At 30.6% G+C, this 27,872-nt stretch overlaps 1 protein-coding gene across 1 annotated transcript; it reads left to right on the top strand.

Moving 5' to 3' along the window:
* On the top strand, nucleotides 1–22,043 carry LOC142323386 (uncharacterized). Its single transcript, XM_075362946.1, has 6 exons — nucleotides 1–6; nucleotides 4,021–4,128; nucleotides 5,519–5,632; nucleotides 14,612–14,737; nucleotides 17,095–17,457; nucleotides 21,960–22,043. Exons 1-6 carry the CDS (start codon nucleotides 1–3, stop codon nucleotides 22,041–22,043), a joined length of 801 nt encoding a protein of 266 aa, XP_075219061.1.
* Nucleotides 22,044–27,872: the final 5,829 nt, after the last annotated feature.

Below are 27,872 nucleotides of genomic sequence, written 5' to 3'. Positions count from 1 at the left end.
ATGAGAGTATGTTGCATCATGAATTTTCCTGTTGACGAAATGAATTCAAGCGCCTGTTATAAGATGAGCACTGCAATTGAATGGTTCAAACAAGTCTATTTCAACTGTAGTATTAAGTATAAAAATATTAAATCGCCAAGAAGACAAGAAATCCCTTTTATTAAGTTAAAATTGTATTGCTTGTAGCAAGTTTTTCATGATTTTTGAGAGGTTATACGTTTTTTATTAGTACAGTACACAAGAAACTATTTTATTTTCCATAAACATCTATAAAAACACTGCAAGCGGTGCAAATTTGAAATTTTTATTACCAGCCCGTCAAAATTATTTGAAGCCATAACTTAAATCATGTAAAAAAGATTAGTTTTCAAAAATGTAGGGTTAAGTATTATATCACTATTGATATTATTTGTGGTAAAACTACTAACAATACCTACATGTAAAAAAATAATTCAAACTGTGTTTGGCATCCTCGCCTCATCAAAATAAATTACCAAAAGTAAAATTTCACTGTTTTTCAAGATCAAATTTATCGCTAATTTTCTCGTAGAAAGAAGAGAGATAGGTAAATAACCGCTAGTCCATTCTTTCACCTTGAAAAAATATGAATATATTGCTTTTTGGTTCATTCTTTCCGGACTAACAGTTTTTTAGTTACGATTGTTTTCATAAACCCTTACAATCACAAAAATAGATGTGTGTACCATAACAAAAATGGCCGCCACAGGTAAACTGCTTAAATAAAAAAAAAAGGACTTTTTTTTTAAGGTCCTGAGACATGTGGAAAACAAGTGGGTGAGTTTGAATTTTTTTTGAATTAGTGTCAACCCTTGGGTCACATTAAATGGATTGACCCAGAAAGATATTTGGAATATATGTAAATTTGTACAATGTAACAAAAAATAAATATTGTGGAAAAACAAAAAAAAGTTTCTATGTGTAGAAATTTACTTTTATAATTGAGATTAATAAATTCCTTAATGTGTATGTGTGTGCGCACGTGTGTGTTTCCTGAATGAATTGCAATAATTCAGTTAAAAACCTCCAGTAAAATAAACACTGATAAAAAATAATTCCTCTGTAGCAGAGATTTGAGTGTACAAGATTACACATTGTTTACATATCATTCTCATCTAATTGGCCCATGGTAGGGTAGTTTTATTGTTAACTACTTGAACAAATTGCAACATACACATTAAGGGAATAAAAGGTATACATATATATTTAATAACCCTTTGACAACATTTAGAACCATTGCTTTCTTTCCTTTCCATATTAATTCTACACAGTCTAATATGAATTTAGTTGTCAACATTATTTTTCCCTCCTTATCACACACTATGAATTTCATTTTTAATTAAAGTAGATTTATATTGTTTTTGTAGCTTATGGAACTCTCTTCTTATTAATAAATTTATATTCATGATCAATATCAAATCCTGCTTAGGTGTGACATTTTTCATACACTAAAGTGACATTTCCATGTTCCATGCACTAGTTTCATGCTTATTTTGCGATAAAAAAAATTAATATTGTTTACAATCTTACAAGCTTACAATTTTTAGAAAACAACACTATCTTGTAAGGTAGTGTTGTTTTCAACACACATTTGTATGGTGAGTAACAGCATTTTTAATATTTAGATTTGTATGGCAACATTTAGCAAAAGAAACATTTCTTAAGTTTTCCATACAAAAGCTGGCACAGTAAAGTCACCTAATACTAATAATAATTTAACTGTTGCTGCGCTGTTTGTGTATGATAAGCGAATTACATATACAATTTATTTTACTTTTATAAATTGTACAATAAATCATAAACATTTACTTTGTAGCATTTATTTATTGTTTTTTATTACAGATAATAGATTCAGTACAACTGAAAGAGGAGGAACTGCTTGAAATTATGAATAATCAAAACACATCTCTAACAATTGAGGAGTTTAACTTAGTTAAACCAGAAAATTTAAAAGTTGAAAATGAAGTGGTAAGTGTTAGATTTTATATACAGTGGCACACCAATTATCCAGATGGACATTTCAAGGCCAAATCTGGATAATTGAAAGGGGTAATTTAAAAAAGGTTGAAAAGAGTGAATGAAATTTAGCCTACCTTTCCAGTAAACTTTCATCATCTGCTAAAATTTTTTCTGGTGTATATACATCTCTGAATCTTTTAACAAGATAGTCAATAATAGATTTTATTTTTTGAAGATTTATTAGTATTATTATCATCATGAGTAAAATTGAGGAAACACAATAAAAGTTTGATTCTTTGGGCTAAAACATTTCCAAATCCAAGAGTTGTAAAAAGGAGGTTGTTTGTGTAATAACTTTCAGTTTGTGGCTTTCAGGTAATTCCTGATAGCATATATACAGCCACAAACAAAAGCATCTCATAATTATCAGTCTGTTTCCACAGGTGAAACCTCAAAAACTGGTTTGGTAGTTATTTTTTTTTTAATGAAATCTTTGACATAAAGATTAGTCTGCTTGACATAAAGAATGTCAACTAATTTATTTGCAAAAAATAACCCGAATAATGAATATACTTTGTTAGGACATATAGAATAGAGAAACAATATGATACTACCGCTTCAGTAATAAATTAGAGTAAAAATGGAACTTGACTCACGTCTGTTACAGTAACCCATCAACAAATACAATAAAATGGGTCAATTCATAATGATGAATTATTTCATCAGTGGCACTTTTCAGCAAAAAAGTGGACGACAAATTATTTCGTCAAGGAAATTTTTATCAGGGTAGTTATTTGATGAGTTATTTCATCAAAAACTATGAAGGGGGTTAAATAACTTGCTATTAATTGTCAGTATTTGGTGTCATAATTTATGTTTGGTTGAATTGTAGTTTTAATCTCGCTTGTCTAATCTAATTGCTTTTACGTTCCTGTTATTTCCCTTTTTCAGTTACTTTTTCTTTCATATCTCCTTCATTATTTTTAAGTATTTTACTTTTTTCTTCTGTTCAGGTAAGAAATATTTCTTCCACAGTTTTTTCCCCTGGAAACCTGAAATATTTTGCAATTGTCATAGTAAATATTCTTTGATGTATTTTTCTGTTATTGTTGACCATAAAAGGTGATTTTTCTTTTTCTGATTAAATCTAATATTTTCTCCGTGTTGATTATTGTGTCTTCTTTTCTGTCTTTGATGGGCTGAAAGACCTTTTTTTTAAATATTGTTCATTCATTTGTCTATTAGAAGTTGTCAAATGTCAGATGTTCAGTCAGACATAGAGCTTCTGATCAAATGACTGTTCAGTAGTGCCTTATTTTAGCATTCAGTGGTATTAATTTTCTGCTGCAGGTGTTTAGTTAATGGGTTCTTGGACCTAATGGCTTCTTTTTCAGAGATTTTCGACTTCAATAATCTCCTCTAGTCATTTTAAATCTTCAATTTCGAAAATTTCCTGTGTGTTATTGACAGCTAATAAAATATCATTATAAGAAATTTTATAGGGTTTACTTTTATAATTTAGTAAAATTAAAGGGAAATTTAGAAACATAACCAGACACCAGTACTGTCTTTTCATAACTTCAACTTACACGAAGAAGAGCCATAATGTCCTTCTGAATTGCTGAATCATATAAAAAATCTTCCCACCAATTTATTTAAAATTAATTAAATAATTAATAATTATTAAAAAAAAACACTTTTTATCTGCATTCTGATCAAAATGTATTTAAATATATGCTCAAAATAGTTTTCTATAGTGCTCTCTGGATTGTGGATTATCTTTTTGTGATTTTTTATTTTTAAGTATTTACCGTAACATTATTTCATGTGTTTTATATAAACAGTTAATATAGACTTTGATCGCATTTATTTTTATCTTCTAATTTGTTTTTCTATTAATCTATTTTATGATGACAGTATATCTTGATAATAGACAAATTTACTATGGTATAATTAAGTTTGTCAGAATAAAAAAAGATATTTTATTGAATATTAATTAATTTCAACATTTTTGTAAGGTTTTTTTTCATCTTATTTTTATAGGAATATGAGATCTCATTAAATGATGACATTCCACCTCGGATTAATCTTAAAATTAATGATGTACACACTGTAAAGGCAGAAGAAGAGGAGGAATTTTATCCAGATCATGTAAGTATTTATAATTATTGGTTATTGTAACATACATGATGAGATTGGTCAGAAACCTGAAAAAGAAACTAAATTATTAAATATAGGTAATTAGAACTATGGTAACCAATGTACACACGCCTTTGACGACGGAAAATTCATAACTTATTTCTTTGCAATGGCGGCAGAAATATTCAGTAATGAAGTAAAAGAATAAATCTATCTTTTCCTAAATGAATTTCTTTAATTCACAACTTCACCCATCTTGGGAGTGAAGAAATAATGAATATTTTTAATATCTTAATGTTCAAAGAAGCTAGGGCCTCTGTTAATGGCTTAAAACCTTCTCTGCGGTAACACATACGTATTCTGAAATTTGAAAGTAATCAGTCAGTCAGATTCGTCTCACATGATGCATGAGCAAACAGACAAACTATATATATATATATATATTCCCAGTTTGAATTTTCAAAATCGGATGATTGTTTTCTGATATAAGAGCGCCACATTGCACCTCCAAAAAAGTGCCCCAGGGGCACCCTGTTTGTTACAAGTTCATAGTAATGATTGGGCTAGGCTCCCATGAGGTGTTCGTATAACTCACCACTCTAGCCTCATATGCAGTCTCCAAGGGAAGGTCATTATTGTTAAACAGAAAGAAATTGTTCAAGATTTAATATGGAATTTTAAATGGAAGTTTTTCTCGTTAATAATTGTGTAAATTCTGCTTCAAAAATTACATTATATATAAATATTTTTGGTACTTGATTATCAACAATATTGTTAATATGTAGTTGCAGTTCTTAAAAAATTTCTATATTGGTGATAAATATCAAATCCGAGTAGGGTATTGCATTTTTCATTTGCTACTAAATTCAGTTTCCTTGTTTCACTCTTAAACTTCAATATTATGTGGCAATATAATAAATAAATATCATTTACAATCAAACTCCTATTTAGTAAATGTTGAATTTTATAAAAATATCTGGTAAGAATTGTTTAGCTATAAGATTTAATTCAAAATCTTAGGCAACGTTACCTGTAAGGTAAATGATATTTACCATGATAAAACGTTTTACTGTAAGCATTATTAACATAATGTCAGTAAGATTAGAAAAAACAAACTCATGAGAATTACCACAAGAGTTTTAACAGATTATTTGATTGTAAAACGTTTTATTGTAAAATTTGTAGAAAAATCTATAAGAAGAGTTGAAACATTTTTTGATAATATTTTGCAAAATCTGGCATATTAAAGTCACCTAATAATAATAGTAATAATTTAACTGTGGCTGTCCTGAATGTGTGTGCTAAACAAATTACAGAAGCAATTTATTTTTACTTAATAAATTATACAAAAAATTGTAAAAATCTTTTCTTTGTAGCATTCATTTTTTGTTTTTTATTACAGCAAGTAGATTTACTACAGCTGAAAGAGGAACTACTTGATATCAAAAAAGATCATTTAGCAATTGAAGACACCAATTTGTATAAATCAGAAAATTTAGAAGTTAAAAATGAAGTGGTAAGTAAGGATATTAGATTCTGCATACAGTGAAAACACCAATTGTCCAGATGAACCTTTACAAGGCCAGATCTGGATAATTGGGTAAACATTTACTTTAATAAGTTTTACAAAGGCTAAAATACATATATGTTTTTGGTAAATGAATTGCAAAAAGGTCAATTTAAAAATTCAGTAAAATAAACATAAATAAAATAAGATTTATTTTTCAAATAATGTATTATTTTTTCTTTAATTTCTTAATTTGGATTTAAGCAGTCCAGTTTGTCAGACATCTTGAAAATCGGCATCCTACAGTATTGTTTTTCATTATTATGGCCTTGCATGTAAATTTTGGATTCCATGCAGTTCATTTGTGAACTCGTATATATTAATTATTTAGCAGTTTAAACTTTTTATAGTTCATTTTTTTTTCTCTACATAAATGTCTATATGTACGATAGAATATTCTTTCAGCCTCTGCAAAGCACGGAATTAGAGAAACACTCTTGCCTCTAATTTCTTACTTCAAAATGCCTTCAGGCCTAAGCTCATTCTCAGTGATAACTTTTATAAATTCTTTAACTGTTCACAATTTATATAATAACTATTAGCTTTTTACATTGTGTAAAAATTGTTTGTTTTAAATAAAAATTAATAAAACAAATTTTAAACTTCTAAAAATATTCGAAATGTTTTTAAAGATTTTTTATTAATTTTTATTTAGCTTTGTAATTTTTCCAGTTTTATTCTGTAGGTCAGTCAGGGATATTCCCAATTCTTTCATATCTTCTGTAATTTCTTTGATCCATCCTACTTCTAGCTTTTGGAACCAGAGCTTTTCAATGATATTTCTTGACGGTCTTGTTTCCTTGTGTCCTTATGAGATGACCAAAGAAAGAGATTCTTTTTTTCCGCATAGTATCAGTAACAGTCTCTATTTCTCGATACACCACCTCATTTGGCACAATCCACCATTGTACGTCTTTTTGGTGTTTTTTATTGATACACGTTCCGACAATTCTCCTCTCTATTTTCAGAATTTTTTCAATTCGGTTTTTCTGAGTGATTTTGAAAAGGATCTCGCTTCCGTAGGTGACTTCTGGCTGTACTACAGTTTTATAATGTTTAAGTTTTGCTTTAGTCGAAAGGCATTTTTTGTTATATGTTGACCGAGTTAATTTTTGGGATTTCATCATTTTATTGTCCGGTTTTGCCATGTCACTTTTTCATTTAAATTATAAATTATTATTTCCCCATGATATTTAAATTGTTTTACTATTTTAATTTTCTGATTGTTTACCGTAATGTGCTCTATTACCAGAGGATCTATGGCCATTAGTTCAGTCGAAAGAGATATGAAGCCCTATCTTTTGTGCTAGGTTTGGAAGGCTCATGATTTGTGTTTTGGCTTCTTGAATATTATTTGCTAAAAGAGCGAGGTCATCTGCAAATCCTAGGCGATTTAGTGCGATGGAGTTTTTCTTAGTACCCATTTTTATATTTTTGGAATTTATTTCATACCATTTTCTAATGACAAATTCGAGGGCGCAGTTAAAAAGGAGTGGTGAGATGCCGTCTCCTTGCCTCAATCCAGTTTTTATGTAGAAGGGTTGAGAGAGTTCACCTCTGAATTTCACTCTGGTCTGGGTATCGGTTAAAGTTAATTTTATCATGTTTAAGAGTTTAGGGTGAAGGCCCAGGTTTCTCAGAATATTCAGCATGGTTGGTCGGTGTATACAATCATAGGCCGTTTTAAATTCAACGAAGGTGATTATTAGTTGTTTTTTCCGTCTTTTAAATAAGTCCATCATAAGTTTTAGGGATATTATTTGCTCCGGGCAACCTCTCCATGGAATAAATCCCCCTTGGTATTCCCCAAGTTCCAGTTCATGTTGGTTGTATATGATTCTCGACAGGATTTTGTATGTTTTTAATGTTTTATTATATGATTATCAGTTTTGTATTTTTTATTTGTATACGCATCAATTTAGTTTTCTATAATTTTATTTGTATAAGATTATTTTACATATTTTTATGGGTAATAATGTAGTAATATTTGTATTACTGAAAAATTCTTGATTATATTTTTAATATCAATCAATGACGTATGATATCCATTTTTATAGCTATATTCTTTATACTAAAATTACAAAATTCCCATTTGTCGTTTATGTATTTTATTGCTCTGTTTATCATGTACTTAAAAATATTAACCTTCTGGGACCAAATATGATTAGAATTCCTATTTATAATAATTTCATTTCAGGTAGGTATTTTATATAATTCAGTTATTATTTGATTGTTTTTATTTTAATATTTACATCTAAATAATTTAATTTTCTGTTATGTTCCATTTCATATGTAAAATATAAAGTTTTATGATCTGAACTGAATTTATTTAAAATTACTTCATCATTATCTATAACCGGTTCATATATAACTAAATTATCATCCACGAATCTGACCCACAATAAAATTTAATATACGTGATTTATGCCATATACTGTTCTATTATCAAATTCCTGCAATATATTTTTGACATTAAAGCAGATAAGGGAAATCCCATGGGTAAAATATTTTCTCATATGTAACAGGTTCCAATAAATTCAAAATAATTCTGCTGACATGTTTCTAATTGTTAAATATTTATAAATTTTTTGTCTTCACCTGCTTTTATTAATTTATTTTCTATTGAGATTGTGTAATCAATGGGTTAATCTGGGTACATATTGGTTATATCTAAGCTAGTAATTATAGTTTTAATAATTTTTAACTTATTTAATTTATTAATTCATACCTGTTTTTTATATTTTATTTGTATTCTAAATTTATCTTTGATCTAATTGCTATATCAATAATTTTAGTAATAATATAACCTGGGGCTGTTTTGAAATTAATTAATGGCCTTGTTGTTATACCTTCCTTGTGTAATTTTGGGAAACCTGTAAGTTTTGGGGTACAAGGTATACGTGGATAATCTGATATGATATTTTAATTTATTATTATTATTAAATATTTCCTTGAATTTAACTATGGAATCTTTTTTTAATTTTTAAAACTTTATTGTTGGGTCATTCATTTTTTTTAAAACCATTTCATTTATATATTCATTTTATTTCTCAATTGAAATAACAGGAGTTTTTGTTTTATCGTATTCTTCCGGTATTTATAAGATAAAATCCAACAATTGCAAAAAGATTACAAAATGTAAAAAGCTAATAGTTATTGTGTAATTATAAACAGGTTAAGAATTTATAAAAGATATCACTGAGGATGGGCTTAGGCCCAATAGCATTATGATGAAGTAAAAGATTAGGTGAGTGTTTCTCTAATTCTGTGAATTGCGAAAGCTATTGTGTATATATATATATATACGGGTGTAACATTTAGGATCAGACTTTTTAACTTTTCTCCAAAATAACATCTTTTAACAAAAGTCAGATTGAGCCTTCATGGGTTATGCTTGGAAGTATCCCAAACAAATAGGAGAAATTTGTCTGGTGAACTGAATCTAAAAAAACTTCATAGCTTCATTTATCATCAAATCACACCTCACTAGATCGCATTTAGAGATGTAACTCGGAACCTAGTTTGACAGGTGTCCCCTTGAGAGGCGTCACTGAATGATCTTTTTTAAGAAATACACCACCTGCTGAACCAAGCAACACCAGAGTTTAGAAAAGGCAGCATTTGGATATGGTGGGCTGCCACTTAGAAGATAACATGCAACTGGAAGCATTGGAATGCCCTAACACTACACACACAAATAAGAAAAATACAAAGTCCAAAATCAAACCATCTACATTTCCACACACAAAGTAAACTTGCTGCAGCAGACTGGTAAACTAGAAATAATAACTGGCCGAATGGACCAATACAAAATTCTCATCATGGGTCTGCAGGAAATAAGAAACACTGACCAGGATGCCATGGAATCTCACGGATATAGACTCTGCGGAGGTATACCTGGAAAGAGAGTGATGAAAAAGTCCCACAGTTTTGAACTGGCTTTTTAGTCAGACTCAAACACTCAGAATCTAAGAACAGTCAGAATCTGAACACTCACACCAAATGCATCTAATAAAATCTACATTAATATGTAGATGCATCCACTAATAATAAAAATAATTCTCCAAAAGACTATAAAGAAACAGTAACGTTCTGGAATCTACTCGACCTTACTATAAATAACATAACTGAAATCCATGTTAAACAATTAATTGGAAACTCAATGCCCAACTAGACAGAGAAAGAAGACCACGACAACATCGGAAAATGGCCCGCCCAAAAAAAACAAACAAAAATGGACAGAGATTCATTGATCTCTGCAGAAACGACAACCTAATATTGAATTCCACATATTTCAAGATGAAGTCTCAAAAAATCAAAATCTAAAAACACCTTGATTACACTATAGGAGAATGGTAACTAGACCGTCTTTATGGATAAACAGCACTCCATGGAGATCTACAGTGTAAAAGTCATCCGAGGCATAGACACTGCATCCAATCACTATGTAGTCAAAATTAAATTTGCTTCACAAAGAAAACAACAAAATCAAGTCCTAAAACTAGAAGAAAAGAGGATCCTGCCCGACTGATCAAGAATGAAAATTACCAAAAAGCAACCAAAAAAATAACAATCACAGATAAATCGAAGATCCAGTCAACAACAATAAACAAATCGCAGAAGAATTAGCCCCAATAAAATCCCGTACAAAAACATCAATGTTGGAATAGCAAATGTATCAGAACAGTGGAAAAAAATCTACTATTGCTATTAATCCCAAAAATTAGAAATATCCTTCCCAAATCTAGTAAAACAAAGAAAAGAAACCACCTGACCCCTAAGGAGAATAAAGAGACTACATCATTAAAAAAACACTGAAGTCAATATAAGAAACTGGCTAACAGAAATATAAACAATGTGGAAATCCTTGTTAAATATTTTAACGATATCCTAAATTGCGAAGAACCAACAAAATTCTTAAACTTTAACACCAACACCACCAGAAAACATCAACCCTCCCACAATAAAAGTAATCTACCAACCACTAGGTGAGATGAAGAATTATAAAGGAGCAGGAGAAGATCAGACTTTTCGAAAGATCTGAAAATATGCATGAAGATCAGCAAAAATTGTCCTTCATCATCAGTTTGTCAACATCGAGATCAAAGAAGAACTACCAGAACAATGGACGATAGCCCTCATCCATTGACTACACAAAAATGGGGGCAAAACAGACCCTAACAATTAACTGGGGAGTCTCACTCCTAGACACAACATACAAAATTCTTTCAAGAATCATCCTCAACAGGAGCAAACCACAACTCGAAAAAACCAGGAGAATGCAAGGAAGGTTTAAGATCCTGGAGGAGCTGCCCAGACCACATCTTGAGTTTCAAGCTAATAATGGATTACAAGAGGATGTGGTCATAACGTTTGTAGATTTCAGGAAAGCTTATAACTGCATCCCTACTAAAAATTCTAAGACGCCTTGAACTACTTATCAAATTATAAACATGATAAAACTGACCCTTACAAACAGTGTCAAAGGTAATATTCAAAGGTGAGCTCTCAGAACCTTTTGAGATCAAAACAGGATTGCGCCAAGGCAATGAGTTCTCACCACTATTGTTCAACTGTGCTCTAGAAATGGTAATGAGGGAATGGCTCAAGCTCAAAAAGGTGTCTCCCAAAAGTTAAAATGGGTGGAAAAATTGAAACAAACTGTCCCAGTTTTGCTGGCGACTTGACACTTGTAGCAAATGGCATTGATGAAACTAAATCACGGATATTAGTACTTCAAAACATTACAAATAAAATTGGACCCAAAATTTAGTAACCCAATTTAAATACCTTGGAGAAATTGTAACAAACAATCTAAATGAAAAATCCTTTATCTGAATAAGAAGAAAAAACTAGCTGAAGCACAAAAATGAACCTGGTACACTTATAATAAAAATGCCTATCAATAAATACAAAAATAAGACACTAAAACACAGTTATAAAACCATAAACCACTTATTCAGCAAACACTCTTCCACCTGAACGAACAATCAAAGACAGACATGTTCCAGAAGATGGAAAGAAAAAATTGGAAGAACTTGCATTGTGGATAAAATGTATCATAAAGATGGGCAGTGGTGGAGTGTGCCAAACAAAATCATGTACAAAGAGTTAGAACCCATTACTGATATGCATAAGAGGAGATTAGGATTCTTTCGACATAATCATGAGGATGCAGTATTCAAGACTTCGGAAACTGCTAATGCAGTACAATCTCGACTCGGAAAATACAAAGGCAGGATGCAGATGATTCGGAGAAATAAGATAGGATCTGAAGGAAATTGGCATTACATCAGTAGACGCCACAGGTACGATAAAATTAAATGAGAAAATCACGAACAAAAACACTCATAAGATAAAACCTCACAACACAAACATTTCAACACTAGAAAGGGCACAAAAATCAAAATGTATAAAAAAGTAATGGGAGGACCACAAGGCCCAAACAGTCCCATCAAAGAGACATGCATAACAGACTGACTAAAATGATCCTATGCGGTCATAAAAGATAATAATAATATATATATTTAGCCCACCAGGCTGATCTAGTGTTTAACTCATCACAAAAAAGTTGTTTTAACAGCTGATTTTCAAAGTCGAAAGTTCTCAGGTTCAAATCCTAGTAAAAGTCAGTTCCTTTTATACAGATTTAAAAACTTAGCAGTGAATACCTGTGTACTCTGGTGGTTGGGGTTTAATTAACCATATGTCTCAGGAATTGATCTTCTGAGTCTCTACTAAACTATACAAAGTGTAGTCTGATACATATCATTATCTCATTGAGCCATGGTGAAATAAGTTTACATGTTGTGAATCTTCTATGTATTTATTTCTAATCTTACTGTGAAAACGATTAAATTATTTTCTATGGAAATAGTTCATAAATATTTATGAATTTAGCCATTCAGAGTTCAAGATCACAGAATAATAACTTATATTCATGTTTGCCAGTTCCCAGAGTTATTACTATATTTCAGTTTAATACTAGTCATACATTTTTTTTTTTTTTTAAATGAATTTTAATGTTTTTGAAATATGAAAATGTTTTCCTTCTTAGTGTGGAAATTTCTAAAACAAGGGGCAGGACAAATACCAACATCACATTCCCAACAGTTATATTGTGATTCCTTTCTTATGTTGTTTGCATAACAAACAATACATCTTTTAGGTGCAATTTTTATTCTGTATCGGGAATATACGACAGGAAATGTCATTCTCAGAGTATGACAGAATCATCTCCTACAGAGAGCCTACAATTTTTGGGAGTGACTTTGATGAATTTCAACATTTTGTTCAATAAGGGGCTTCTCAGAATTGAAGAAGAGTGTACTGGACTGTAAAGTTTAAAAAAAATGTATTAAAATTGTAGCTCCAGCTTTTTAATGTTTTTAGTGAATGGAGTCATATATAATTTATAATTTTCTGTTCAAAAGACCATTAGTCGGTTGCTTTAAACTTTCTTCCCTAGTTTTTTTTTAAAGTTTAATTTTGTTTCATGTGAAGCAACTAAAGTACGTCTGGGCACAGTCATGGTAATGTTCTCTGATAGTTTTGTGTCCATTGTACATAAATTTCTGTGGTATAAATAATTGAGCTGCTTGTGTGTGGCTGACTATCACCTTTATTTCAGTGGTAATATCATGTTTATGTAACACTTGTGTATATTTGTTGCATGAAAAAAATATTGCAAAACCTCTTCTTCTCTTTCATTCTTGAGAATGACTAGTGCCATTTTTATTAGTAATGTGTCTAATGTCAGGTCTCGCATTAATAATTCACTTGACAATATTTTATTTATATATATAAGCCGATCAGTAATGGGTGTGATAATTTTGAAAAAGTGACAGATCCTTTTGTGACTGAAGGGACCAACCTAATTAAATTAGAAGATCATAAAATCAAACATGAAGCAGTAAGTTAGTTTTACTCGCCCTTTCAGAGTGTATTTAGTGGAGTAGTTATATGAGTGAAACTTTATGTAAGCACTTAATGTTGATTTTTTAATTTGACTTCATTGCATTTTTTTACCATGTTTTGGTTTATTCTTTAGTAATACATGAACTTTCAAGTACGAGGATCATTACAGTTCTGGACTGATTGATATGTACTGCCACATTGGCCAAAAAGTTACTGTTCTTTTACCACAATAATGTGTGGGTACACATATCTCTGATAGTAGTTGCAAAACTCAATGATAATTTACACTTTGACAAAGTCATCTGGAAGCATGTGCTGTATTCACCTGACTTGGTTTCAATTAATTATTACCTTCTCCCAAATCTGAAAAAATGGCTCATTGGACAAAGATTTATTTCTAATGATGCAAAGGTGAGAGAACTGCTTATTTCGCAGAGTTGGACAAATCACATCATACTGATAATATAAAAAAAGTTGGAAAATCTGGGTAAATGAAACAAATTGCTAGAGAATTAAGTTGAAAGTTAAAAAAAAATTCTTCAAAACCTTCTTGAACAACCCCCCATATTTGTTTTAAATTGACTTATAAAATTAATTTTCTCAGATTTAAATTTCTGATTAATGTGTTTGCTATTTTGTTATTTTTTGCAACATACACTTTGAGAAAATAAAGTGTATAATATATATATATATATATATATATATATATATATATATATATATATATATATAACAATTGTAATATTCTATTAATAGTAAATTCATATAAAAATAAAATTAAATCAGTTTTGTTCTTTCTTGGCCTAATTTTGTCATAATATTTGGATTTTTCTAAAATTTTTAGCAAGACAGATTTTAATGGTATTTACTATGAAAAATATTTATTTTTATGATATGAGATCTGTATATAAGTGGTATTATTACTAAGTTCCAGTCAGAATAAAAAAAAAAAAACATTTATTGGAAATTAATTAGTTTGTAATTTGTGTTCTTTATCTTTTTTTTAAAAAGGAATCTGAGATCTTATTGAATGATGTTTCACCACTGGTTAATCTTAATATGAAAAGCAATGAACTTCGAATAAAAGATTTTCACACAGTGAAGACAAAAGATGGGATGGTATTTTATCCATGTCGTGTAAGTATTAGCTATTGGCTATTGTAACAAACAAGATTTGTCTCTTCTTAATTTCATTACTATGTATATATTTCAATGTGTTCGTTTTTAACAAAATGTCTGTAATTGTATTTAGTTCATTTTAATTAATATCGATTTATTGAGATGTTTGTGAATGATAAATGGTCAATGTGTGAGAGCAAAGTGTATTTTGAAATTCATTGATGACTGAAATATGTGAATTTTAACCTGTTGATGGAGTTTACATTTTAGTAAGCTTTGGGTGATTTGTTGTTAATTGTATTCAGTGTTCATGTTTCAATATTTATCAGGTAGGCAGTTTGAAGTGGACCTGGTAAGACTAAACATGGTTGTGACATAAAATCTGTAAATGAAAAGAAAATAATATAAAATCTAATTTTGTGATTACATTAGGAAGACTTAACATATCTACCATATTTTGACAAAAGATATCCGAAGTGATCACCCTGCACAGCTGATGCATCAATGCTAAAGTAATTATATTGAGAGTCACCTGATGCAAACTGTTGTCAATGACTTCAGTTATTTATTGTGAACATTTGCCTTCAGTTATTGATAGTGAAGGACTTGCAACTAGACAAATCGTCTAGTCAGATTTGCACTAGACAAATCGTGTTGACAAGGAAAACCGTGGTTCTCGAAAATTATTGCACTGAAGCATGAATAGTTTACAACAGACAATAATAGATTAGAGTAGTAATATACACCTCCAATAATAGTGCTAATAGGAGCAGTGTAAAAAGTAACACTCAAATACCTAGTAGTTAAGCTCTCTCAGTTTGGTTTTTAAGTTTCTTGCCCTGTGTGGAAATATATATATATCAGTGTTTCTTGCATGAGCACCACTTCATCAGATTTATTTACAAGTTTTTTAAAATGTATTTAATATATTGTTAAAAGAGGATGCTAATTTAGAAGAATTCAAAAAATTATATATTTTTATTTTATTTATTATAAAAATATACATTATAAATCATGTTTTCCAGTTTGATCATATATATATATGTTGTATTTTTATAATAAAAAAATCAACTTGAACAACCCAAGTACAGAATTATAAAGTAAATGAAATGACACTTACTTTATTTTCTATTCCAAAAGCACCTTTGCAGGATCCTGCATCATCAGCTGTATATAATATATTTATATAAAATTACATATCAAACATAATAAAAAATTAAAATATTGTAAATAGTTAATTTTAATATTAAAATTTCTATGTAGTGAAAATATCAAGAAATTTAATTTAAATAATACTAGGTAAAGTTTAGACATTTTTCAGGTATTTAAACATAAATACAAAAGATTCCTACTTGATCAACTTTCAGACAGAATATGAAGATGACACTTATAAAAGCAGCAACAGATGGCAGCACATTTTTATATTAAAAAAAAGGAATAATCATAATTTTTATAAATAGTGTGATTTAAATCCACTCAGTAATGTAAATTGGCTTTCCAGGTTACATAGCGTAAATTTATTCTATTTATTTTATTTTTACTGCATGAAGTACATTAAATTTGACAGAGTGTCTTTAACTATCCTGCACATATGAAAAGTTGTCTCACCACTAAATAAGATATCTAACTATAAATAAGAGTTGTAACTTGTATTCTTGCAAACTGAGTGCATATGGTAATGTTGTGAACAGTAGAAAGAGATATTTGCAGTCCATAACCAGGTCGCCTAATAAAGTTAATGGGATGGGCAGTGAATGCGTCGCTTACTTGATCCATAGCCTCATCACAACTGTAACCTTTGATGATTTCTGTCTCTTAAAGTCATACCTTTGAGGACGTTAAACTTTGACGTAAAAGAATTGATATTCCATTCAGTTTGTACAAGCTGTTAAACATGTGTACATGATTGAAACTCCATTAACTAAAGCATGCACTGAATGGTTTTTGTGGGATCCACATATTGATGGACTACAATCGCATTGGAGTCAGCCTGTCTGCACATCATATGCATATTCTACTGAATATTGAAAGTACACTGAACAATTCTTGGAGATTTATGCTATCATTTGAGTCTACTAAGAAGTTAGGACTGATTTCCTAAATATAGGCCATTTATTTTGGATACCTTTAGCCCAGACAATCTGTAAAGTTTCAGCTATGTGTATAGATATGCAATAGGATAAGTAAAGTTTGTTATTACGTTAAACTTTACTTGTGAATCATTAAATAATATTCCAAACGATGTTTATTTTGAATATATGTTTAAGATATTCAGTTTTTTATCCATATTTTGCAAAATAGAATAATGTTATTTTAATGGAAATAATTTTACATGAATTCATAATTACTTTTTAACGATTGTTTTAATTTTACAGGTTATTATTGATAAATTAACCATCACTACAAGTACTAAGAATTGTAAGAGATGTGTAAATAATTCGGTATATGATAGAATTATAAAACAAAAATCCAGTGAATGTAATTGTGCGAATGGCGATGTAAGAACAGAAAATTTAGTCAAGGATATAAGTAGTGAAAATGAGTTACCTCAGCAGAAAGGAAAGAAATTGGTTTGTGAATATTGCAATGAAAGATTCAGATGTAAATGTTATTTAAAGAGGGACATTAACTTTCATGCTAAAGAGAAAGAAAATAATTCTTACTCTTGTCAAAAGTCTCTTATTCTTGAAAATAAGTTAAAAACACAACTTATTACGCACAAAGAAGAGAAAAATTCTGTTTGTAACTTTTGTCAAAAGTCATTTAATCGCAAAAGAAATTTAATAATACATCTTAATATTCATACAAAAGAGAAGAATTATATTTGTAACTTTTGTCAAAAGTCATTTAATTGCAAAACCAGTTTAAAAACACATCTTAATATTCATACAAAAGAGAAGAATTATATTTGTAACTTTTGTCAAAAGTCATTTAATTGCAAAAGCAATTTAAAATTACATCTTAATATTCATACTAAAGACAAAAATTATATTTGCAACTTTTGTCAAAAGTCATTTAATCACAAAAGCAGTTTAAAAATGCATCTTAATATTCATACAAAAGAGAAGAATTATATTTGTAACTTTTGTCAAAAGTCATTTAATTACAAAAGAAATTTAAAAATGCATCTTAATATTCATACAAAAGAGAAGAATTATATTTGTAACTTTTGTCAAAAGTCATTTAATTACAAAAGAAATTTAAAAATGCATCTTAATATTCATACAAAAGAGAAGAATTATATTTGTAATTTTTGTCAAAAGTCATTTAATCGCAAAGACAGTTTAAAATTACATCTTAATATTCATACAAAAGATAAGAATTATATTTGTAACTTGTGTCAAAAGTCATTTAATCGCAGAAGCAATTTAGAAAGACATCTTAATATTCATACAAAAGAGAAGAATTATATTTGTAACTTTTGTCAGAAGTCATTTAATCACAAAACCAGTTTAAAAACACATCCTAATATTCATACAAAAGATAAGAATTATATTTGTAACTTTTGTCAAAAGTCATTTAATCGCAAAAGATATTTAAAATTACATCTTAATATTCATACAAAAGAGAAGAATTATATTTGTAACTCTTGTCAAAAGTCATTTAATCGCAAAAGCAATTTAAAATTACATCTTAATATTCATAACTAATTAGAAAAATTTCTGTTTGTAACCTTTGTCGAAAATCTTTCAATGAGTTATAGTTCAAAAAGATATCTTAGTATCCATACTAGAGAATTGTTATGACCTTTAAAAATCTTATAGTAAGAAAATATATTATGGGAAAAAATGAATATAATTTTTTCAAGTGTGCATAATTTAAAACAACTATAACAAATTTTATCCACGTAAAGATAAGGAAAACCAATCAGTCTAGGTATTTTGAACAATACCTAGACCACAATGTTGAATTGTGGTCGTTGGTGTAAGAGATAATTATTGAAGAAATTATCTGAAGTCGAAACTTGAACAGTTTTATGGTAGGTAAACAAAAAATTAACGTTTGGCTTTTATAGCTACAAAGTACATTTTTAATAATTTTATTACCACTGTAGTAGCACTGCCACTATTAGGTATTGCATCAGAGGATTAAGTAAAATGGCAGTTTTGTAGCCATGGTATTTGTGAAAAAAACGATTCCTGACCGGGATTTGAATCCAAGACATCTAGATGAAAACTGAATCATTACCACTGACTACAGGCTACATTAAAACTCCAAGGCTACAGACGACCTAAAAAGAGTTTAGATTTATGTATTACTCTAGAGTATAATATGCACGTGATGATGAATATATTAACCCCAGAACCACGTATTATGCCAGTCAGATAACTTGGTTTGTGCTGAGAAATTCTACCATTTCCGAAAAGGTTGTACAGAAAAAACATTTGTGAAGTTCCAAGTGAGACTTATACAAATCACACATTACATGTGTTTTTCTCAAATTCATTTTCACAAATAACGTTGATCTTGCATGAATTTAAAACCTCATTCTGATTTTGTATTTAAGTTTACTCGCATATTAAAAACAAATAGGAGGATTCCTGAACCTGTTGTCATTATTGACCTCAAAAACTTCATTTTTAATTTTTTATCAACATGTAAAAGAATGACTGCCTCTTTCATGTGTCAATTTCTTTAAAAAAATTTCTTATCTTATCTGCTTGTTGTGAGTTATTTTCCTCTTTGTTTTACACACTAAAATGGTTAAAAGTGCTCATAACCTTGAATATAAACAGAAACTAACATTTTGAAATACATGTCTCAAATCGTTGTTAATATTCCTATTATATTCTCAAATATATTCTATTCACAATAGAAAATAGTTTTGAAAAGTATAGGAGCTGCAAAGTTAAACAATAGAGGGCAGAGACTTGAGATGCCAGGTCTCTTACCATACTTTGAAATTCGATCTACTTCTGTACCACTTTAACTCTTTACTGCTATTATTATATTAATGCTATTGTCGGTTCACAGCTGACCCAAAAATTGAAATTCTCACAATATTAAATTTGTTTTTTTGGTTGACAAAATTATTGACCGTATTTGCAATGCAAAAACATACAAAGGTGGCTTTTTAGTGGTTTTATATAAAATTTAATTAGATTACCTGATTGTAGCATGTAAAACATCATATTACTACTTAATATACATTATTTCAAATATCTATCATTGCATTTAAGAAATAAAATATTCAACATAATGTTTAGAATATATATAAATTAATAAAACTAATTTGATCTAAATATGTGATATATGTATGAAAATTACTAACGTGTTTTTTGATAAAAAGATTAACATTTTTAATGATTTTTTTTTTCTAATTACCGACTACTAATGAAAGTTTTTTACCTGTATTATAAAATAAACAAAGTAATTAAAAAATTAAATAATCGAAAAATCTTCTATGTATCATGAAATTTGAAAATGTCTGATTCTTGAATGAAATGTATTTGTAACAATAAATTGTGATATTTCAAAACTAACTGGAGACAAATATGTATTGAAAAATTTTAAATGAAGAAAAAAAGTATTAATTTTATTCAAGATCTTCATTTTTGGCAACTATTTCTTCTGATGTTATTTGTAGTTGCATACATGGTCTCACACTCACTACAGACGTTGAGATGTTTGTTGTCATTGATTGATGGGCACATATGACATCGCCTGTGTTTTTTCTGTAGCAATTCATGTTTGATTTTTCCTTTTTTAATTTTTAATACATTTCTAATAATAAAGTCAGAGATGTTGAAAGTCTGGATTCTTCAAGTCAACGTCTCATATGAGTTAAGGAGAGTGATTTTCTTAAAATATGTGTCCATATTTTCAGGGCTTATTTTTCATGAACATTCAAAAGGTGCATAGATCCTGAAAACTGACAAGCATCTTTTCTACAATTAGATACTTGGAGGGAGAATAATTCGACCTGCAATTTGAGATTAACATTTTAAATAATTTGAAAATATGAGCAGTTTTGTCACCATCTTGTATACTGGAGTGTACTTTAGTGCCGTTAAAACTAACAGAAATACAAACCGCTGAAGGGACACGGTTTCCCTGAATATAACACTTCCAGTTCCATCACTTTCTGTAGATTCCTCACATCTTCTTTACTAGAATTAAATATACCAAATAAATACAGTAGTCCATTAAAGCTTTTAATTCAATATTATGAGTGTAATTAACAAAGGAAGTTGCAGAGCATTAGTTTTAGTGATAATTTAATAATTTTATGTTCTAATATAATGTATAACATTTCATCACTAAACAGTAATTCCCAATAATAAATTGAATTAATAGAGATTCAAGTTTTTAGCAGTTTCTTTTATTTGAGAAAGATGAGTCCTAATAACCTAAGTTCTTGAACTAATAAGTTCAGTACTCAATTTATAACAATTTTTTTTATAAACAGACTTTCGTCTAATTTCCTCTTCAACAATTCATCGGATACATTCATCGTGTTTTTGTTTTTAATTTCACATACATTGTCAAGACTTTCTATGTCACATTCACTATCGCTATCATATTCACAAAATATAGATTCACGGTCCTACAGATCATCAGTTCATTAAGATATTTTATATGTATTCAATTTTTTATAAAATAAATATCTTTATCAAATAGAGTATTTTATTGTAATAAAAAAATTAGTTTATTATATTTCAGTTTTAGAAATGTTTATAATATATAAATTGCGATTATTATGTGATGTTAAGAAATAATATTTTGTTCATAAATTAAAAGATTTCAGAATTATATAGTCTGATTTTACAATATGTATGTGAAATGAAAACTTAATCTTCCACTTAAATATTTAAGTGGATTAAACTATATTTATATACTCTTATTATTTAAAAATTATGTTTTTGATTAATTTTCATATGTACATTCAAAGTTATTTATTTTTTTAATCAAATAAAGTTCTACAAAAAACAGATTGCTTTTATATTTAAAATGTACATGAATCCTTTTCGTAAGAACAGTTTGTTGTATTATATTATGACCAGATGCATTTATCCTGTACCAGTTAGATAATTAAAACTAAATTAAAGCTACCCTCTTTGCCCGACCTACATTGTGAATCTGCATAGTCTTAAGTTTTCCGTTTAAATTTTTTAGTGTCCCAGCCATGGGGGTTTAAATGCGGTGGCCTCACATAAAAAAGTAGATTACTATGAGGTTGTTTCATTTATAAAAATCTCATTTTTCTACATTTAATGGTATGTCATTGTTATAAACTTAGGCATATTGTTATAAACATATGGATAGACGATGGGCATGGATAGGTATGGGCATCCTAATGCGCAGCAGTTATTCTAGTAGCTAAATACAATTATTTATACAGTAGGAATTTTCTTGAAGGTGACTAAGATTCAGTCGGGATTTATCTATTCACTGAAATAGAATAAGAAAATAAATAATAAATTTTTCCAATTTTATTGCACAGAAAAACGTCTGAAATATTACTTACTCATTATTTTAGATAATATCTGTCAGTGCATTTTTATTTTTCAATATAATTCATTAGAAAAGTTTGGGAAAATTATTGTAAATTAAAAAGTAGTTTTTTTTATTATATAGAACCATTTTCTGGGAGTTTCCGTACTGATTTGTCAGATAATTCTTTAACTACTAACCAAGTTTATCTGTACATGGCTAGAAATAATTTAAGATTGTTTTTTAATATTATTGATTTGTTTTGATGGGTTGCTGTCAGATTGCATGTAAACTTGAAAGAGAGTGATGACACAAGTAGTGATCTTAGTGTGCATCTATTACTGAAAATATTTCATTATCGATGTTCAAAATTAACAAAATTATTATATTTTATACTTCCGTTATAACATTATATTCTTTTCCCTTTAATGGTTTGCAATGATCATTAATAGAGTAATTACTGTGTTGTCCATTAGAACTGTTGTTATTGTTGTCTAATGCTGAATTTGGATTCTTATTATCAATTTGGTTGATAATTGATCTTATTAATTTCATTTACTCTCAACTTAATATTTTCCTTGATCTCTATATGATCACAGCATTTCTTCAATTCTCCAACATTATACTTTTCGAAATGCATGCAACATAATCCTTAAGGTTTTTTTTGGTGTAAAGGTGTGCTACATTTTATTGCAGTATTATTAATATTTTACTAGAAAAGATGACCTCTCTTGGCACTTATGATGTCTCACCTGTATGGTTTTTTGGGTCTGTTTCTTGAAGAGAATTCAGGTCAGTACATTTCTTATTGTGTGAAAAATATAACTGAGTTAATCAGATGTGACAGATTTAAAAGTTACATCTTAGCGGTCTAATCTGAGATCTTTACTTTTTTTATATATTTTAATGATGATAACACTGTCCAGTTGAAAGTTCTGATTTTTTTTCCAGATAACATAAAACATTGACATTTTAAAATATAACCATTTGTTTAAATACGTTCCAGTATTTTTCTGTATATGATCTTGAAGTAAACAATAGTACAAAATGTTATATTTCTATCTTTCTCATAAAAAGGATAGTGCTTGGGTTTGTTTGTCATACGTGCTCACATTTTTATGTTAGCCGCTATTGGCACAGAGTGGACCAAAATTGGTGCGCCGGGCAGCTGCACACTGCAACTCTCTCTCAGCCAACTCTCTCCTGCTAGAAGCAGTCCATTGTCGGTTAATTTATGTTATTTAAAAAAGGCTGATCCGCTCTGCGCCAGTAGCAGCAGCTGGACCAGCAACTAACACAACCTCACACGAGAACACACATATAACCAAACAAAGAAGTCATTCCCTGTTATCAATATTGCTAGCTTCAAACATTATATTTCTGTTAAAAACTATTATAAATTCTATATCTACTCACTCAAGCCTATTTTTAATACAAAAACACCAAAACGTTCAGAAGAATATTCTCTATGCACTAATTTTTTTTTTTTTTTTGTCTTCAGTCATTTGACTGGTTTGATGCAGCTCTCCAAGATTCCCTATCTAGTGCTAGTCGTTTCATTTCAGTATACCCTCTACATCCTACATCCCCAACAATTTGTTTTACATACTCCAAACGTGGCCTGCCTACACAATTTTTCCCTTCTACCTGTCCTTCCAATATTAAAGCGACTATTCCAGGATGCCTTAGTATGTGGCCTATATTGTGGTATGGCCTAGTATGTGGTCTCTTCTTTACTATATTTTTCCAAATGCTTCTTTCTTCATCTATTTGCCGCAATACCTCTTCATTTGTCACTTTATCCACCCATCTGATTTTTAACATTCTCCTATAGCACCACATTTCAAAAGCTTCTAATCTTTTCTTTTCAGATACTCCGATTGTCCAAGTTTCACTTCCATATAAAGCGACACTCCAAACATATACTTTCAAAAATCTTTTCCTGACATTTAAATTAATTTTTGATGTAAACAAATTATATTTCTTACTGAAGGCTCGTTTAGCTTGTGCTATTCGGCATTTTATATCGCTCCTGCTTCGTCCATCTTTAGTAATTTTACTTCCCAAATAACAAAATTCTTCTACCTCCATAATCTTTTCTCCTTCTATTTTCACATTCAGCGGTCCATCTTTGTTATTTCTACTACATTTCATTACTTTTGTTTTGTTCTTGTTTATTTTCATGCGATAGTTCTTGCGTAGGACTTCATCTATGCCGTTCATTGTTTCTTCTAAATCCTTTTTATTCTCGGCTAGAATTACTATATCATCAGCAAATCGTAGCATCTTTATCTTTTCACCTTGTACTGTTACTCCGAATTTAAATTGTTCTTTAACATCATTAACTGTTAGTTCCATGTAAAGATTAAAAAGTAACGGAGATAGGGAACATCCTTGTCGGACTCCCTTTCTTATTATGGCTTCTTTCCTATGTTCTTCAATTGCTACTGTTGCTGTTTGGTTCCTGTACATGTTAGCAATTGTTCTTCTATCTCTGTATTTGAATCGTAATTTTTTTAAAATGCTGAACATTTTATTCCAGTCTACGTTATCGAATGCCTTTTCTAGGTCTATAAACGCCAAGTATGTTGGTTTGTTTTTCTTTAATCTTCCGTCTACTATTAATCTGAGGTCTAAAATTGCTTCCCTTGTCCCTATACTTTTCCTGAAACCAAATTGGTCTTCTCCTAACACTTCCTCCACTCTCCTCTCAATTCTTCTGTATAGAATTCTAGTTAAGATTTTTGATGCATGACTAATTAAACTAATTGTTCTGTATTCTTCACACTTATCTGCCCCTGCTTTCTTTGGTATCATTACTATAACACTTTTTTTGAAGTCTGACGGAAATTCCCCTTTTTCATAAATATTACACACCAGTTTGTATAATCTATCAATCACCTCCTCCCCTGCACTGCGCAGTAATTCTACAGGTATTCCGTCTATTCCAGGAGCCTTTCTGCCATTTAAATCTTTTAATGCTCTCTTAAATTCAGATCTCAGTATTGTTTCTCCCATTTCATCCTCCTCAACTTCCTCTTCTTCCTCTATAACACCATTTTCTAATTCATTTCCTCCGTATAACTCTTCAATATATTCCACCCATCTATCGACTTTACGTTTCGTATTATATATAGGTGTACCATCTTTGTTTAACACATTATTAGATTTTAATTTATGTACCCCAAAATTTTCCTTAACTTTCCTGTATGCTCCGTCTATTTTACCAATGTTCATTTCTCTTTCCACTTCTGAACACTTTTCTTTAATCCACTCTTCTTTCGCCAGTTTGCACTTCCTGTTTATAGCATTTCTTAATTGCCGATAGTTCCTTTTACTTTCTTCATCACTAGCATTCTTATATTTTCTACGTTCATCCAGCAGCTGCAATATATCGTCTGAAACCCAAGGTTTTCTACCGGTTCTCTTTATTCCGCCTAAGTTCGCTTCTGCTGATTTAAGAATTTCCTTTTTAACATTCTCCCATTCTTCTTCTACATTTTCTATCTTATCTTTTTTACTCAGACCTCTAGCGATGTCCTCCTTAAAAATCTTCTGTAGCTCCTCTTCCTCAAGCTTCTCTAAATTCCACCGATTCATCTGACACCTTTTCTTCAGGTTTTTAAACCCCAATCTACATTTCATTATCACCAAATTATGGTCGCTATCAATGTCTGCTCCAGGGTAAGTTTTGCAGTCAACGAGTTGATTTCTAAATCTTTGCTTAACCATGATATAATCTATCTGATACCTTGCAGTATCGCCTGGCTTTTTCCAAGTGTATATTCTTCTATTATGATTTTTAAATTGGGTGTTGGCAATTACTAAATTATACTTCGTGCAAAACTCTATAAGTCGGTCCCCTCTTTCATTCCTTTTGCCCAGCCCGTATTCACCCACTATATTTCCTTCCTTGCCTTTTCCAATGCTTGCATTCCAATCTCCAACTATTATTAAATTTTCATCTCCTTTTATGTGTTTAATTGCTTCATCAATCTCTTCGTATACACATTCTACCTCATCATCATCATGGGCGCTTGTAGGCATATAGACATTAACAATCGTTGTCGGTTTAGGTTTTGAATTTATCCTTATTACAATGACTCTATCGCTATGCGTTTTGAAATACTCCACTCTCCTCCCTATTTTCTTGTTCATCTCGAAACCTACTCCTGCCTGCCCATTATTTGACGCTGAGTTAATTACTCTAAAGTCACCTGACCAAAAGTCGCCTTCCTCTTCCCACCGAACCTCACTAATTCCTACTATATCCACGTTTACCCTATCCATTTCCCTTTTTAAATTCTCTAGCCTACCAACCTTTTTTAAGCTTCTAACATTCCACGCTCCGACTCGTAGAATGTTATTTTTTACTTTTCTGGTGACCCCTTCCTTAGTAGTCCCCACCCGGAGATCCGAACGGGGGACTATTTTACCTCCGGAATATTTTACCAAGGAAGGCGCCTCCATTATTGCTTTTGAAAATGCAGAGCCACATTTTCTTGGAAAAAAAAAAACAGCTGTAGTTTTCCATTGCTTTCAGCTGCGTAGTACTCAGAGGATTGAGTGTTGTTGATACGTCCGTTTAAGTCGTCCTGACTCACGCCCCTAACAACTACTGAAAGAGCTGCTGCCCTCTTTCAGGAATCATTCCTTAGTCTGGCTCTCAACAGATACCTCTCCGATATGGTTGCACCTTCGGTCCAGCTACTCTGTATCCCTGAGCACTCAAGCCCCCTCACCAACGGCAAGGTCTCATGATTCATAGAGGAGGCAAAGGAACATATCAATCATATATGCAACAGAGATATCAAAATTATACAGGAGACATCTCAACCTAATAAAAGAAAGCACAGCAAGATCATAATAAAATATTGCTACTATGAAAAGATTGCATGCATGTACATACAAAATATATGAAAGTAAAAATAGCAAACATACATGAAAAAATCAGGACAAAGCACTCAGCCGAGAGCCTGTCCTCACACATGCCCTCTGGTGTCGTGCTCTATTTCGGGTCTCGTCATAAACATGTAACATTCGCATGACAGTTTTGGTGTAGTCTTCCACCACCCTCCAATGTCTTGTCCTACAGAAGCATCCTTTGTGTTTCGTCAGGGTGAAACATACATGTTCAGTTTAGTCTGTCCAGCATCTTATTTCACGCATCAGCAAATCTAGGGCATACAAAGAAAACATGTATATTTTCCTTCTTTTCCCCAATCCTGGCAGTTGTCATTGCGGTCAGTAAATCGATGTAGGTTTGATCGGAAGCCTCCATGATCTGCCAGGAACGGTGTTAGTTCATATCCTAGCAAGCCATGCCCTCTACAACACCACCCCTTGATGTCTCCTATATGTTGGTGTGCCACCTGCCATTCGTGGTCCGATTCCATCGCTCCTGCCGCATTTGTGTCATCTCGCCCTGCATTTCCTGGGTCTGATGTTTCTTTTCATCTGTAGGCAGCGTGCCCAGTTCCTTTATCCTACAGCACTGCATAATGATGAGATCTATGAGCGGGAGTCCAGGTAGGACCTCCACTGCTTCCTTTGAGACCGTTATATAAGCCGATATTACCTGAAGGCAACACCTCCTATTGACAAACTCAATTTTTCCTCTATATTTTGCATATCATAAAACTCCCAACCACAGTTTTACACCATACAACAGGGCTGAATGAACCACTCCAGTCACCGGCCTGTTCTGCTACGTGGGCAG

The sequence above is a fragment of the Lycorma delicatula genome, chromosome 4, assembly GCF_047948215.1.
Source record: "Lycorma delicatula isolate Av1 chromosome 4, ASM4794821v1, whole genome shotgun sequence".
Lineage (NCBI taxonomy): Eukaryota > Metazoa > Arthropoda > Insecta > Hemiptera > Fulgoridae > Lycorma > Lycorma delicatula.
Note: the sequence above shows the minus strand (reverse complement) of the source record. Positions and strands in the feature narration are given on the sequence as shown.

Bases quoted from the DNA above. Each gene is read 5' to 3' on its own strand.
- LOC142323386 (XM_075362946.1), top strand. The intron at 14,738-17,094 runs GTAAGTATTAGC...TTAATTTTACAG, and splicing joins TGGTATTTTATCCATGTCGT to GTTATTATTGATAAATTAAC. The intron at 17,458-21,959 runs GTTTGTAACTTT...TTATAAACTTAG, and splicing joins ACAAAGAAGAGAAAAATTCT to GCATATTGTTATAAACATAT.